The 15,512-nt window shown below is 41.2% G+C and overlaps 1 protein-coding gene and 1 pseudogene across 1 annotated transcript in view; both read right to left on the reverse strand.

Annotated features, from left to right (window-relative positions):
• Positions 1–896: 896 nt before the first annotated feature.
• The window catches only part of PIK3R3 (phosphoinositide-3-kinase regulatory subunit 3), a 107,949-nt gene continuing 93,333 nt past the window's right edge, over positions 897–15,512 (reverse strand). Inside the window, exons 7-10 of the mRNA XM_012776053.3 lie at positions 13,621–13,797; positions 9,965–10,039; positions 9,359–9,529; positions 897–3,511 (exon numbers count right to left, since the gene is read on the reverse strand). Coding sequence (XP_012631507.1) covers positions 3,313–3,511; positions 9,359–9,529; positions 9,965–10,039; positions 13,621–13,797 — 622 coding nt within the window. The 3' untranslated portion in view covers positions 897–3,312. The remainder of the gene's footprint in view (positions 3,512–9,358; positions 9,530–9,964; positions 10,040–13,620; positions 13,798–15,512) is intronic.
• On the reverse strand, positions 4,894–5,013 carry LOC142869615 (uncharacterized; annotated as a pseudogene).

Here is a 15,512-nt window from a genome sequence, read left to right on the forward strand (position 1 = left end):
TGGTGACAAGAACAATTTGCAAAAGTGGCCTAGGAACTACATTATGAACTGTCCCAACACAAGACATACAGTTGGCTTCCTTGTGAATCAGATATTTTTACGTAAACTACATGAATTTTTTTGACTACGTCAAAGACAACAGAATAGGTTTTTCACACATAACAGGGCACCAAAGTCACATGCTGGAACTTGTAAGGAAATAAGGTTCTCACAAGTGGCTAGAGCTAAAGCAAGGCTGAGCAGCTGGCAGCAGAGGACCTGTCTGAAGCCTCACAGAGGCCTACTCTAGGGTCTTAACTGGCAACAGACCACCTTAGAAACCAGGAATTGCCCAGATGCAACCCTTGGTTCAAGAGAAAACATGGGGTTGGTTCCTTGCAGCAAGAAGAGGAGAAGATACCACACTGACTTTCAGAGCTGTTTCTGAGCACATGAGGTCCAAAGTAGGAGAACCCATCAAGGCTTGGAGGGAGGAGTGCAAGTGTGAAGTCCTCATCCTTAGCCAGATCAGTGGTAAGGACACAGGCAGCCTATCCAGGCCTGAACCATGGCCAAGGTTTGACATCTTCAGCCAGGCAGAGACAGAGCATTGTTCTGTGGTGAAAGTTCCACCTGGAAAAGATGAGCCTAAGGCCCATGTCCAGCCAGCCCCACACTTTCATGTTGCTGACTAGCTTCTCTAGCCAGGAGAGAAGAACTGAGCCCCTCTGGTCTTGGTCTGTCTTTACCATCTTCCTCTGTGAGACTGCAGTTAAGATGCCAAGAAAGCTAGTCCCAGGGCCCAGGTGATGGGACAGGACACAGAGCTAGACTAATGAAGGAGGTCACAATCTGCTCCCAAGCCATGGAGTAAAGGAGAAGTGTGCTACCCCTCCACGCACACCAGGCCCAGTGGTTGGCAGACTGTCCCTCTGCCATTTCCATTGGCTCAGGATCAGGCATGTCATATGGCAACTGGTCAGAAAAGATATTTTCCAATTTCTCAAATGATCCCTGGGTCTTAGATCCCACAAAGTAATGAATTCAAGAATGAAAAACAGAAATTAAAGTGAAGAAATGTAGGACTGAAAAAAAGCAGCCCTTCACAAGCCAGCCCAAATGTGGGTAATTAGATGGCACTTGCTGTCTCCCTGCACACCCTCAATGTCTGCCCAAAAAGGAACGGACACCGTTTCCTTGTTCAACACCGTAAGCAAATATCCATGTACCCATTTGGTTTATTTTGAAAGAACACACTAACATTTTAGTGCCAGATAGAATGGATTCCTGGGACCTAAACCAGGTTCAACACCAGGTGCAAAGCATCCAGGTGTCCCCAGCAGCAATTAGCCTGGCATTGCCCAGGAAAACTTGCAGTGAGATTTCAGTCTGGCAGTGTGGGGAAGGGGTGTGATGGCTGTTAACCAAGGGCATAAGTCAGAACAGTGACATTTGAGGGCGGTTCATTTGTCTCTATCTCACCCAATCTTGAAACTGCAACAAAGCCAAGGAAAAGCCAAAGATAAGCACTTTCCTTCCTATCTTCATCACTACTTTTCCAAAATTTTTTGTCAATATCTACATCATGGTTCATGTTTTAGACCCTCACCCAGGTAAGTGCTTAGAGAAAGTAGTATTTTTCTTTCACCCCCAAAACTAGAGCTCTCCTAGCTGTAAGACTTAGGAACCAAGACCCCAGTACTGGCTTCTCTAGCTCAGCCAGGATGTCTGACTGCACAGCTTTGGGTTCAAACAGCTGACTTGCTCTGAGCTTAGTATGGTCCTAGGATTGGCTCAGAGGCAGCTGGACTTGGTCAAATGAGTGTTGACTGATGCGTGTGGGGCATAATGGAGGCAGGAGTAGATGCCTGCTCCCCCACCCCCATGCCATTCGGCCAGCTTCACTCAGCTGGAAGGCTTAAGCCACATGGAGCAGAAGATTCCTGGCCTAAAATCAAGGCCACTGGAGCATGAGGGCAGACTGTGCACATTGCCTTAATGGCAGGATCACAAAAAAGGCAAAAAGAAAAAGCTTCCAGATGGCTTCTACCAACAGTCTAAACTCTGTACGCCATCTCTTCAGAAACCACTGTATGGAAGCACATGTATAATGTGGTATGACCCTCACCCTGGACACCAGGGCCCCTGGGTCTGTGATTTACTGAGGTCCCTGACCACAACCTGACTCCCCTCCTTAGCCACCTATGGCTCCCTAAAACCCTACCCAGCAAAAGAGGGGGAGATGAAGGGAAATAAACCATGTTTACTATTTCTGCAGGACCTTTAAACTTGGGGAAGCACAAATTAAGAATGTTGTTCTATATCATTATTTGGTTTATCAAGCCATCTAAAAGCACTGGATTGCACTTTTTCTTTACGCACACAAACAAGTTACAAAGGTTTCAAACAACATATCGTTCTTTAGGCTAAGGAAACACCACACGAGCACCAACTTCATTTTATGACTCAAAGCTCACCATCCCCACAAAAAAGAATGCTATTCCTTATTTCTGAGAAACGATAGGACAGAAGGGTTACATTGACCAATTTTAGCATTTGCTAAAACTCACAAATTCTAGTTTTGTTTTTATTTTCAAGTTTTGGTACAGAAGTATACATTCAGCTACTAGTGCTGTCTTCTCCCATCAAACCTTGTTCTGGCAACAAACTTTGTTGGTTTCTGAACATAATGCTTCTTTAAAGGGAGGAGCATGTGAGATGCTGAAGCCTAAATTATGTTAGTAAAATAAAGTACCTTCACTTGAAGGTTTTTTACCACCTTGCCTTAGATTCTTTAAATGAAATCCCAAGCCTCCCCATTTTCCTTTGGTTGTCTTTTCTACCAAATCCCATTCTACCACAGAACCCAAACAGACTTTTTTGGGGAGTAAGGGGGAGGAAGAGAGACTGCCAGACCAAAACAGAACTCCCACCAGAGCCAAGCCCCTGTTGCATTCTCAGAGTTAAAGACCAAAAGAGGACATGGACTCTTCAAAGGCTTCCAAATACATTCCCCACCCCCAGCCCCCATCGAGCCTAGTAAGTTCTGTTGAATGTGCCTGGCTAAACAAAACAAAAACCCCAATGAAATAGACTTTCTCCAAAACATCTGCTTCCAGCTTAGTAAGTCAGTGCAGTGGCACTGCTGAGTAGCAGAGAACCCAGGCCCGTAATGCCCCCATCCAGGCCAGCGGCTGCTCGGCCTCTCCACTTCACATTCACAGAATCACTTCTTGTGCAAAACAAGCAGTCTACGTAGAAAGAATGCCCTCGTAGTCTAATAAAAACTGTAGAAAAGAATGCTAGAGAGCGACCTCTCTCCCCACTTCCTCTTTATCTGCAGAGCGAGGGCATCTGTGCATAGACAGGGTAGGCAAGCCGGACGTTGAGGGAGTCGTTGTGCTGAACCAGGGATGTCTGCTGGTAATGGAGCACCAGCTCTTTCAGAGAGCTGTACAGGTTGTAGGGCTCTGCAAAGCCATAGCCCCGAGCAGTGCTGTAGATCACACAGTGCTTCACTTCCCCATCGGCACTGCAATGACAAACCACAGAAAAAATTGTTAAGGCAGATAACAATGAAGCCAGAGAACACTAAAAGATCAGAAGTCTGAAAGCAATTGTTATGGAAAGGAGGAAGAATCAATCAAAGCTTATAAAATTGTTTTCCCCACCCCCTATAGACTTGGCCACAGATATAGATATGTTAAAACAACCATAAATGTGAGGTTTCTTAACTCTCAATTCTAGTCATTGATCTATGTCCCTCCTTATGTCAGTACCTCACAGTCTTGACTACTAAGTTTTGAAATCAAGAGGTGTGAGTACTCTAGCTCTTTTCTATTTTTTCAAGATTGTTTTGGCCATTCTGGGTCCCTTGCATTTTCCTATGAATTTTAGAATCATCTTATCAATTTCTTCAAATATCCAGCTGGGATTCTGATGGGATTGTGTTGAATGTGTAGATCAATTTGGGAAGTATTACCATCTTAACAATATTTTTTTTTTTTTTTTTTTTTTTTGAGACAGAGTCTCGCTTTGTTGCCCAGGCTAGAGTGAGTGCCGTGGCGTCAGCCTAGCTCACAGCAACCTCAAACTCCTGGGCTCCAGTGATCCTTCTGCCTCAGCCTCCCGGGTAGCTGGGACTACAGGCATGCGCCACCATGCCCGGCTAATTTTTTCTATATATATCAGTTGGCCAATTAATTTCTTTCTATTTATAGTAGAGACGGGGTCTCGCTCTTGCTCAGGCTGGTTCTGAACTCCTGACCTTGAGCAATCCGCCCGCCTCGGCCTCCCAAGAGCTAGGATTACAGGCGTGAGCCACAGCGCCCGGCCCATCTTAACAATATTAAGTCTTCTGAGCCATGAACACAGGATGTCTTTTCACTCATTTTTTGTTTTTGTTTTTGAGACAGAGTCTCACTCTTTCACCCCAGGTAGAGTGCAGTGGCCTCATCATAGCTCACTCCAACCTCCAACTCCTGGGCTCAAGCAACCCTCCTGCCTCAGCCTTCCAAGTAGCTGGGACTACAGGCATGTGCTACCTGCCTGGCTAATTGTTTATATTTTTGGTAGAAACAGGTCTAGGTCTTGCTCTTGCTCAGGTTGGTGTCAAACTCCTGAGCTCAAGGGATCCTCCCTTGGTCTCCCAAAGTGCTAGGATTACAGGCCTGAGCCACCGTGCCTGACTCTTTTCACTTATTTAAGCTTTCTTTAATTTCTTTCAATGATGTTTTGTAGTTTTCACTGTACAACTTCTTAACACTTCTTTTGTGTTTGTTTTTGTTTTATTAGCAGTCACTGTCTGACCAATTAACATTTGTTTTGTTCCTAGATATTAATATTTCATCTTTTTGATGCTATTGTAAATGGCATGTCTTCGCTTCTTTTTGGCAGGTTTTTTTTTATTCTTTTAGCCTACAGCACCCAGTATTCCCAGGCAGCCTCCCATCCAAGTACTAACCAGGCCTGACCCTGCTTAGCTTCCAAGATCATCCAAGATGGGGCATGTTCAGAGTTGGTATGGCTGTAGACTCTTCATTTCCTTTTTGGATTGTTCATTGCTAGCATATAGAAATTCACCTCTGTATCTTACAACCTACAACCTTGCTGAACTCACTTATTATTATAGCTCTAATAGTTTACTTCTTCCTTTCCAATCTGGTTTTCTTTTATTTCTTTTCCTTGCCTAATTGCTCTGACAAGAACCTTCTATACAAAAATAGACGTGGTTGGAGCAGACAACCTTGTCTTCTTCCTGATCTTAGGGACAAGCATTCAGTCTTTCACCATTAAGTATGATACTAGCTGTGGTTTTTTCATTAATTCCCTTTATCAGGTTGAGGAAGTTCCCTCTTATACCTAGTTTGTGTTCAGTGTTTTTTAACACGAAAAGAGTAGATTTTATCAAATGCTTTTGTGTGTCTCTATTAAGATAACTGCATAATTTTTGTCTTTTATTCTATGAATATGATTTATTACATTGATTGATTTTTTGTATGTTGAATCACCCTACATTCCTGGGATGAATCCTTTTTATAAGCAGCTGAAACAGGTTTGCTAGTATTTTGTTGAGAATTTTTTATGTCTATATTCCTAAGGCCCACAATTTTCTTTTCTTGTGATTTTTTTTTGCTTTTGGTATCAGGGTAGTACCATCATAAAATGAGTTGGACTGTGTTCTCTTCTATTTTGGGGGAGAGTTTGTGAAGGATTGGTGTTATTGTTCTTTAAATGTTTGGTAGAATCCCGCATGAAGCCATCTGAGCCTGGGCTTTTCTCTATGGGTAGTTTTTGATTAATAATTCAATTTCTTTACTTGTTATATAGTTCTATTCAGATTCTCTATTTCTTCTTCTTCTTCTTCTTTTATTTTTTTTTTTTTTGAGACTCACTTTGTTGCCCAGGCTGGAATGAGTGCCGTGGCGTAAGCCTAGCTCACAGCAACCTCAAACTCCTGGGCTCAAGCAATCCTTGTCTCAGCCTCCAGAGTAGCTGTGTAGGGGACTGACATATATTTTCCTAGTTTAAGAATTAAAATTAGTGAGTAATATATGTGTTCTGCCCAGAGTGTTTGAAAGTAATCTGTTCCCGACAAGGTCCTTGTGATAAACAAAGGTGTTGCCTAGAGGCATAACAAAGGACCTGAGCTGCAAGTAGCAAGAGCGGCTGCGCCCCATGGCATTGGGTGTCTGGAGGCCACACGATAAACACCCCATAAGATGGCTGATTAGTCAATGATCGGTAAGACCCCCTCAAGGGAGGGGCGACCTAATATAGGCACAGCTGCAGGGGTTCAGCCGAAGATCTTAGGGGGTCATCCTAAGAGAAGCTGGGAATGAGAAATGCCCCCTGTGGCTCACCTTGCCCATCCTGGCTAACTTCAGTCCTGTATCTATGCCTAGTGCCTAGAGCAACCACCTTGAAATTCTGAGTCAGGGGATATCTGCTTCCCTAAGGCTACGCGCCCCAGAATTTATGGCTATCGCTGCCATGCCTGGGTGGTTACTACAAGGAACTAACTTTAATCTTTTAGAGTATAAAAATAAAACTGACCCAGCGTATTATTACTCGAGTTAACCGTCTGTCCGTGTGTCTGCGTTTTTCTTTGTGTTCTGCATTTGTGTTTTATGTTCTGTGTTCATCCTCCATCCTGTAAACAGGCCACGACAAGCTGGGACTACAGGCATGCGCCACCATGCCTGGCTAATTTTTTCTATATATATTAGTTGGCCAATTCACTTCTTTCTATTTATAGTAGAGACGGGGTCTTGATCTTATTCAGGCTGGTTTTGAACTCCTGACCTTGAGCTATCCGCCCGCCTCAGCCTCCCAGAGAGCTAAGATTACAGGTGTGAGCCACAGTGCCCGCCTCTCTCTTTCTTCTTAAGTCAGTTTTGGTAGTTTGTGTGCTTCAGGGATTTTTCCAACAATAAATACAGCTGACTCTTAAACAACATAAGGGTTGGGGCACTGACCCCCTGCATAGTCTAAAATCTACATACAAATGGCAACAATAATTAGGAATACAAGTTCTCACTACCTGACTCCCCAACCCAGTGGAATACATGCATTGCTAGCTACAGGTCTTTAGCCTGAGAAGGCCCTGGAGTTTAACAACTTCTTCTTAGGCTTCTTTGTGATTGTATTAACAGAAAGTAGAATGGGAAAATAAATGAGAGATCCATGTCTGACATACTACTACATGAACATTTTAATTTTACTATGTAAGTCCTAAAAAACTGAATTTATGCAGGACCCCTACTTCAGCAAATGTCCTAAGTATATTGTGAGATCACTGCTGGCAGGCTTTCTATAGCAAGAGAGGCTGGCAAAAAAGTAGAAGTCTTTGTGTGCCAGCCTTGCTTGCCTCCAATCATCCTCAATATGAATTCCAATATGAAGTATGACTGCAGTTAGTTTTTACAGGCAAGGGAAATCCACACGGTTGTGCACCTGAGTCTGGTCAAATCTGTTGCTAAAGGAAAGAGAACAAGAACACAGTTCCCCAAGATGCAAGCTGCTTCTTGGTTTTCTAGGGATTAGCTTTGATGGGCAGCACCTGGGCAGCACCTCTAAACAATTCCTTAACCTACAGGCTGCCATCCAGTGACCTGGATGAAACTAAGGGCTGAGCTTACTGTCTTCCTTCTTTTTATTATTCTTAAAAGATCTCAAATCTTTGCAAGAACCATCCTTTCTTGTCATTTCCACTCAAATACAGTAGCTCAAGTGAGAGAAAAATGAAATGTTGTAAGTAGTTGTATGTTTGAATAACAGTAATCCAATGCACTTTTCAATTCCTTCCCCATATTCTCCCCATAAGACGTCCCATTCAACGTCCAGCTCAAATGCCTTTTCCACAAAACCTCCCAACCCTTTCTGTCTCCACTAGAATTAACACTTCTGTATGTACACAGCCTACTAATGGTACCTATTTCACAGTGATTCTATTTATATTGGATATTTAGTGAAATGAAGAAAGCCTGGTGCAATAGAAAAATGTGGGCTTTGAAACCAAATTTGGATTCAAACTCTGACTCCATGACAGAAGTAGACCACTGAAGACAAGATGATCATGTAAAACACCAAGCACTCTGTTCATATGAATCCTTTTGTCTAGCTTCTCCACCCTGCCCTCTTTGCCATCTTTGTTTGTCTTTTGCCGTGTCCATCATGATCATAGTAATATTAGTAGAAACATTTACTTATTATGTGCTGTCACTGTTAAAAGCATTATATTACATATATCAACTCATTTAATCCTCACAAAAACCCTGACGTAGATATTATTAATATTATTCTTATTCAAAGATAAGGAAACTACACAATGAAAGGTTAAGTAATTTACCTAAAGTTACACTGCTGGTAAGCAGTAGAGCCAGGATTTGAACCCAGTATATTTGGCACCTTCACATCTAAGTGTGGTCTTTGTCAGTGAAGATGTTCACCATCTTAAGGAGTATACTAAACACTCAGACAAAACCTGACCGAGACCTGGTTAGTTATTCCCTGAATTTCACTTTCCATTAAAAGGAAAATAGGCTTTTCTCAAAAAAAGTCATAAGGTCATCTTAGGAAAAATCCCTCCACATTTTCTATCACTACCTCACAGAATACTATTTGATTTTAAAATTTAGAGTTTTTCTTTTGAAGTCAAATAGTTTATTTAATCAAGCCTTCCCTAATTTGACACTGGAGACCAAGCTAGGCATACTGGAGACTACTAAGGAATTAAGTGATTTTTTTTCTCAATTCAAGATCTCATATTACTTTTCACAGATACCTAAAATCCAACCACAATACTGCAGGGCCTAATCTGCTTACCATGTAAATTAAGACCCCAAGATAATTTCAGATATCATTTTTCATAAAACTGGTTTTTTTGTACAAATATTAATGGTCCAAGCCATGGGTCCTCATTACTGTACTTTAATCTTATCTCAATTTTTTTTTTTTTTTTTTTAGACAAAGTCTTACTCTCTTGCCCTGGGTGGAGTACAGTGGTGTCATCATAATTCACTGCAACCTCCAACTCCTGGGCTTAAGTGATCCTCCTGTCTCAGTGTTCCAAGTAGCTGGGGCTACAGGCACGTGCCACTATGCCTGGTTAATTTTTCTGTTTTTAGTAGAAATGGCGTCTTGCTCTTGCTCAGGCTGGTCTCAAACTCCTGAGCTCAAGCACTCCTCCTGCCTCAGCCTCCCAGAGTGCTAGGATTACAGGTGTGAACCACCATACCCTAGCCATCATCTCAATTTTATGAGGGGTTGATTTTATATTAATCAATGATTGATTAATCACTGATTTTATATTAATCAATGCAGATTTCAAAAGAATGCATTAATCAATGCAGATTTCATAACCCCAGAGAAGACTTACACCACAGAGCAAGCATAGCATCCTTTCTTGCTGCTCTCACGAATTAAGAATGCACCATCAGGTTTCCCATAAAGCAAATCCTCTGCTTGAACTCGATTGATATCCTCCACAAACCAGGTTTTCTCATCATAATGGGGCAGGTTTTCATCTTCTTCATTGATAAAATAGTTCCTAAAATTAAATGTTAATACATTATTCTAACAATCAGGTTACTTAGATATAAAAGCAAATTCATTAATAAAATACTCTTCCAAATCTTTAACCACAAAATGACAAACCAAAACTACAATTAGTTGGGTGTTTTTTAAAACACTTCATTACTTGCTGTGTTACAGAAAGCACAGCATTCACATGTTTCATCCAATAAACTGAAACATGAATATCAGAATACCAGTGCTTATGCATCCAGATTTCCTGTGGCTAGGCAGGTCTCTGAACTCAAGTGCCTATACGGTACTCTTCAGGCAACTCAATTCAAAAGAGATTCAAAGTTCTTCATTCAATGTCTTCAAGTACAATGAGAACCAACATTTAGCATATATAAAGAAGGTCCTGTCTTATACTGAGAACAAAGCCCTATGACTGAACGGTATAGAGAGAACTTACTCATCAGCATCCTCATTCTTGATTCCTAGCCATGCATTCAGGCGCTTCTGTCTCACTCCTTTGTGATTGAGCCATCTGCCAGAGGAAAGACACCAATGTCAGTAACTATGCAAATTCGGCCTGTACAAGGTACATATGTCCAAGCTAACCAAATTTTCAGAGTCCAGAAACGTATTTTTCCTTATCTCAACAAAGAGTAGACAAATATTTCCCTACATTAGTCTCCCTATTACTTTTCCTTCAACTAATACCATGATGAATTAATTTTTTCTGCAAAAAGGCAGAAACAGAGAGCTACTTGAAATTAGATGCTTCTCTTACTTTTCATTTTTCTTTTCTGGATGGTTATGCCACCACAAGTTCACACATACTTACATTCACACACAGTGGGGTATTTGTTTCTGAAATTATAAGTTAGGTGAGCATAGTGTCATATTTGCAATCTCCATTAAACCAGAGGACCCACTTCCTGTGTGGCCTACTGAACTGAGTTTAAATTTCTAAACTATATATTTCCAAATGAGGTCACATAAAAAAATAAATAAATAAATAAATAAATAAATTTCTAAACTATAAATTTCAAGAGCTATTTTTGCCCCTTAGCAAGCCATAGGAAATTCAGGGTGGCAAGCTGAATAATTAATATGAGTGTATATACTATTAATAAAATACCACGGCACTCACTCTAGCCTGGGCAACAAAGCGAGACTGTCTCAAAAAACTAAATAAATAAATAAAATAAAATCTGAAGCCCCCACAATGATTCAATGGACCCCCTCTTGCCCAATGGGACCCAAAAATACCCTAAAGCTGAGTTGCTAGCCATGAGAAAAGAAGTCAGACATGCCTCATCAAGTCCCCCTTCCTTGAAGACATCCTTTGTAACTCATTAATGGGCCTAAGGCTATATAAGACAAAGTTTAAATCTTACCTACAGGTCATCAATTTACTTAACAGATCACTTGAATCTTGGTATATGTCTGGTGGCTTGTCTCTGATTAACAGATTTCCGTATCTTAACTTAAAACATTCCAAACCTTTAGACAAAGCTTCATTTCTTTTTTTTTTTTTTTTCCTTTTTGAGAGTGAGTCTTGCTCTGTCGACTGGGGTAAAGTGCAGTGGCATCCTTGCAGCTCCTTGCCAACCTCAAACTCCCAGGCTCAAGTGATCCTCTTGCCTCAGCCTCCCCAGTAGCTGGGAATATGGGTACATAACAGGACACCCAGCTAATTTTTCTGTTTTGAATAGAGGTGGGATCTCACTCCTGCTCAGACTAGTCTCAAACTCCTGACCTCAGGTAATCCTCCCATCTCGGCCTCCCAAAGTGCTAGGATTATAGGTGTGAGCCACCACACCTGGCCTCTCTTTTATCTTTAGTTTACACAACCCATTAAAGGAATTTTCAAGGTCTGTTTTGCCAAATGGTATGATCTGAATGTCTGTATCCTCCCAAAATACGTATGTTGAAATCCTAATCCCCAAGGCAATGGTATCAGGAAGTGTGGACTTTGGGAGGTGCTTAGGTCATGGAGGCAGAACCCTCATGAATGGGAATAGCAACCTTATGAAAGAGGCCTAAAAGAAACCCCTCACTCTTTCCACAATGTGAGGACACAGCTAGAAGGTGCCATCTAAGAACCAGAAAGCAGTCACCTACCAGATACCAAATCTGCCAGTGCCTTGATCTTGGACTTCCTAGGCTTCAGAACTGTGAGAAATTTCTCGTTTATAAGCTACTCAGTTTATGACATTTTGTTTTAGCTACCTGAACAAAGACACCACACTTATTCATGCCCCTTGGGATGGTATATTTCCTATAGCCTTCTTGAGCTTTTCTTCAGCTTCATGATGTGATCAGAACCACATGAGCATTCCAAGAGCAGACACACCTTACTTTTAGATAAGGCACCTCCTGGCCGTGTTTACAAAGCTCTTCTGTATGCTGTGTACACTTGCTTGACTACTTTTGGCCACAGAAGCAAACTGAAATGATCTCTTGAGAGGGGTGTTGTTAAAAACTATTCAGCATAGTATAGCTGTAATTATTTACTCCCAAAATATGTCACCTAAATTTTCCTCTACTGAAACTCATCTGCCACTGTTCCAATCTCTGGGCCTATAATGTATCCTCTCCCTCTTTCACACACAAAGAACCCTGAAGTCTATGTAAAACCTAGAGTTAGAGGTCTTTGCTTTGTCTTCTCCTGCCAGTAGTGTGAATTGAGTGGTATTATATGCATGAAAGTCACCCATAAATATATTAATATTTCATAACAGTCTAGTCATGACCAGAACAAAGCCAAATATATATAGTATTTTCCTTTCTCATGGGTTCTCCCTTTTTGAAGCAGTCATTTGTCCTTCTGAAAATCTAATCTGCACATTTTATTCTGATAATATATCTTTCGCTCTATATTTCGATAATATCCCTATTATGCCTATATTTGGCCAAATCATATGGCTTCCCTAATATTAAAGAGTTGGGTTTCAAGCTGGGCAGGGTGGCTCACACCTGAAATACTAGCACTTTGGGAGGCTGAGGCAGGAGGATCCTTTAAGGCCAGGATTTCAAGACCACCTGTGCAATAGCAAGACCCCATCTCTACAAAAAAGAAAAAAATTAGCTGGGTGTGGTGGCATGCACCTGTAGTCCCAACAAATCAGGAGGCTGAGGCAGGAAGATCGCCTGAGCCAGGACTTTGAGGTTGCAGTAAGCTATGATGATGTCACTGCACTCTAACCTGGGTAACAAAGCAAGACCCTGTCTCAAAAATAAAATAAAAAGAGTTGGGTTTCATTACTCAGTCAAATTAGCTGAAGTGCCTGCTACAGACACATTTCTGTTGTTTAAATATAGAATCTCATTTCTTATACATAAAAATCATTTAAGAGATTGTTCTGTATACCTATTTGCAGGCTCCCATGATTAGTGTCCTTCCCTGTGCCTCTGAGGGTAATTTCTATTTCTGTAGTTCTACCGTGTAATCAAAGATTCTAGTTTTTGTTTTAGGCAAACATTAATCTGTACTTTTTTTTTTTTTTTTTTTGAGACAGAGTCTCGCTTTGTTGCCTAGGCTAGAGTGAGTGCCATGGTGTCAGCCTAGCTCACAGCAACCTCAAACTCCTGGGCTCAAGCAATCCTTCTGCCTCAGCCACTCGAGTAGCTGGGACTACAGGCATGCGCCACCATGCCCGGCTAATTTTTTTTTTATATATATATTAGTTGGCCAATTAATTTCTTTCTATTTATAGTAGAGACGGGGTCTCGCTCTTGCTCAGGCTGGTTTCGAACTCCTGACCTTGAGCAATCTGCCTGCCTCGGCCTCCCAGAGAGCTAGGATTACAGGCGTGAGCCACCGCGCCTGGCTAATCTGTACTTTTTAAGCTGTATCACTTTGCTCATGCCACAGCCAGTCTCTGAGATTTCCAAGGTATATGTATGAATTAGAGTCCTACATTCTGATTTGCCCCATGAATAGACTTCAGATAAACTCTGGTACCCCCTACAACAAATAGGACTGCTTTCCTAAGTTCTTACCATCTCACTGGTCTCTTCTCAATTACAGATTTCTCCTTTTACCTTTCATGTCTCTAGTGCCAGTAGTAACTTGGTGGTAGGTAGTGTCTACCTTCCCATACAGTTCCCACTACTTACACAAGGTGCTGATCTCGGATCTTGCGCAGCTGTATCAGGTCAGGTTTGATGCTATTCATTTTTTTATCTATTTCTCGGTTGTCCAAAGCTTGTTTCTTCAAATCCTGCTCTAGACGCATTTTGCTATCATGAATCTCACCCAGACGGGATTTCAATTTATCATAATTCATCATAATTCTGTGAAAATATGTGACATATTAAAGCTAAAATAGCAACCACACAAAAGGATCCTATAGTGTGAGCATAGTCCTAATATCTCAAGTGTGGTAAACATCTGTTGTTTTTGCCTGGCCAATAGCCATTCCCATTCTTCTGGTAACAGCGCCCTGATGTTCCCTGTCAGTAAGGGTTTTCTACCCTCATCTCAGATCCAGGGGTGAACACACACTCAGTCCACACTGGCCAATAAGAGTATTCCATCACATCCCATTTCTACCCTCAGGCCACAGTGACTGGTTCAGGAATGGGAATTAGACTCAAACTGACCCAATCAGAGTCAATTCTGGGACTTTTGCTCAACTATTGTTAAATGAGATTCCCTCTTTTCACAGAGGTTGCTAAGTTAAGAATATGCAATTCTAGGATTCCCAGCAGCCATAGTGCCACCTCACAGGGGAAACCTACCTGAGAATAAAGCAAACCCAGAGAAAAACTGAACCAAAAGACAATGTGAAAGAGAGTATCCCAATGACCTTGTTTGAGCCCTGGATACAGCCACAACTGAACAAGTAAAGCTACATGTGTGATATTCAAGAGTAGCACAGAATAGCAGTTAAGAGCAATGGCTTTGCAGTTAGTCTACCTAAGTTTGAATCTCTGCTCTGTCACTTATGTGGGGGCTGTGGGCAAGTTATTTAATTCCTATGTGTCTTCATTTCCTCGTCTGTTTAAAATGCGTATCTACAACTGTACCTACTTCACTGGGTTACTGTGTTAATTAAATGTGATAATACATGTAAAAGGACTAGAACATTGCCTGGCACGTCTTGGTAGGCACTCAGTAAATGATGGCTATAATCTTTTCCAACACACAAAAGTTTGCTATGCTCTGAACCGTCAAGGTAACAACTATCCACATTACTCCTCTGTCACTCAATAATATGTGGCTTTATTTTACTATTAAAACTTCATCATGCTACTTTACCTCCCTCAGCAGCTAAACTATAAGTTCTTTCCTATTTCTTCATTAGTAATAATAATAATCACCATTTATTGAAAGCCCACCATGTGTCAAGATACATATTACTTAATTTCCACAGCATTCCAACAAGATATTGGCCACAGTTTTTGGAGAGAAAAGGATTTAAGAGAGGTTAAGTAACTCACTCAAGGTTACACAGCTAATAAATGGCCAACACAGAATTCAAGCCCATGGTTTTAACCATGAAGCTACACTGCTTCACAGCACTTAGCTCTATACTCATGCACACAGAAGTACACTAATTTGTGGTGCTAATGAGAAATAAGTTTGTTTTTCCATTGCTTATTATTCATTTTCATTTATTATCCACTTTTTGAATCCCTTTCACTCTTCAACCCACTTATTATCAAGTTCAGTCTTGCAATATTCCATTAAATTTGCTTTGATAAAAGCTTCCAATATCCTTTTAGTTGCCAAATCCAATACTTCTCATACTGCTCATTCTCTCTGTGTAATCTCATTCTTAGCATATACATCACTTACATACTTATGCCTCCCAAATCCTTTCTCTACCAAGTTCCACATCCAAATAACCAGTTGCCTGTCTTCCAGAGAGCTCCATTTAGGTTCTCACAGGAACTTCAAACTCATTGATTCTAACTCCAAATCATATGTGGCTTTATATTACTATTAAAATTTTATCATGCTACTTTATCTCCCTCTGCACCCAAACTATAAGTTCTTTCCTATT

The sequence above is a fragment of the Microcebus murinus genome, chromosome 2 (genome assembly GCF_040939455.1).
Source record: "Microcebus murinus isolate Inina chromosome 2, M.murinus_Inina_mat1.0, whole genome shotgun sequence".
Taxonomy (NCBI): Eukaryota; Metazoa; Chordata; class Mammalia; order Primates; family Cheirogaleidae; genus Microcebus; species Microcebus murinus.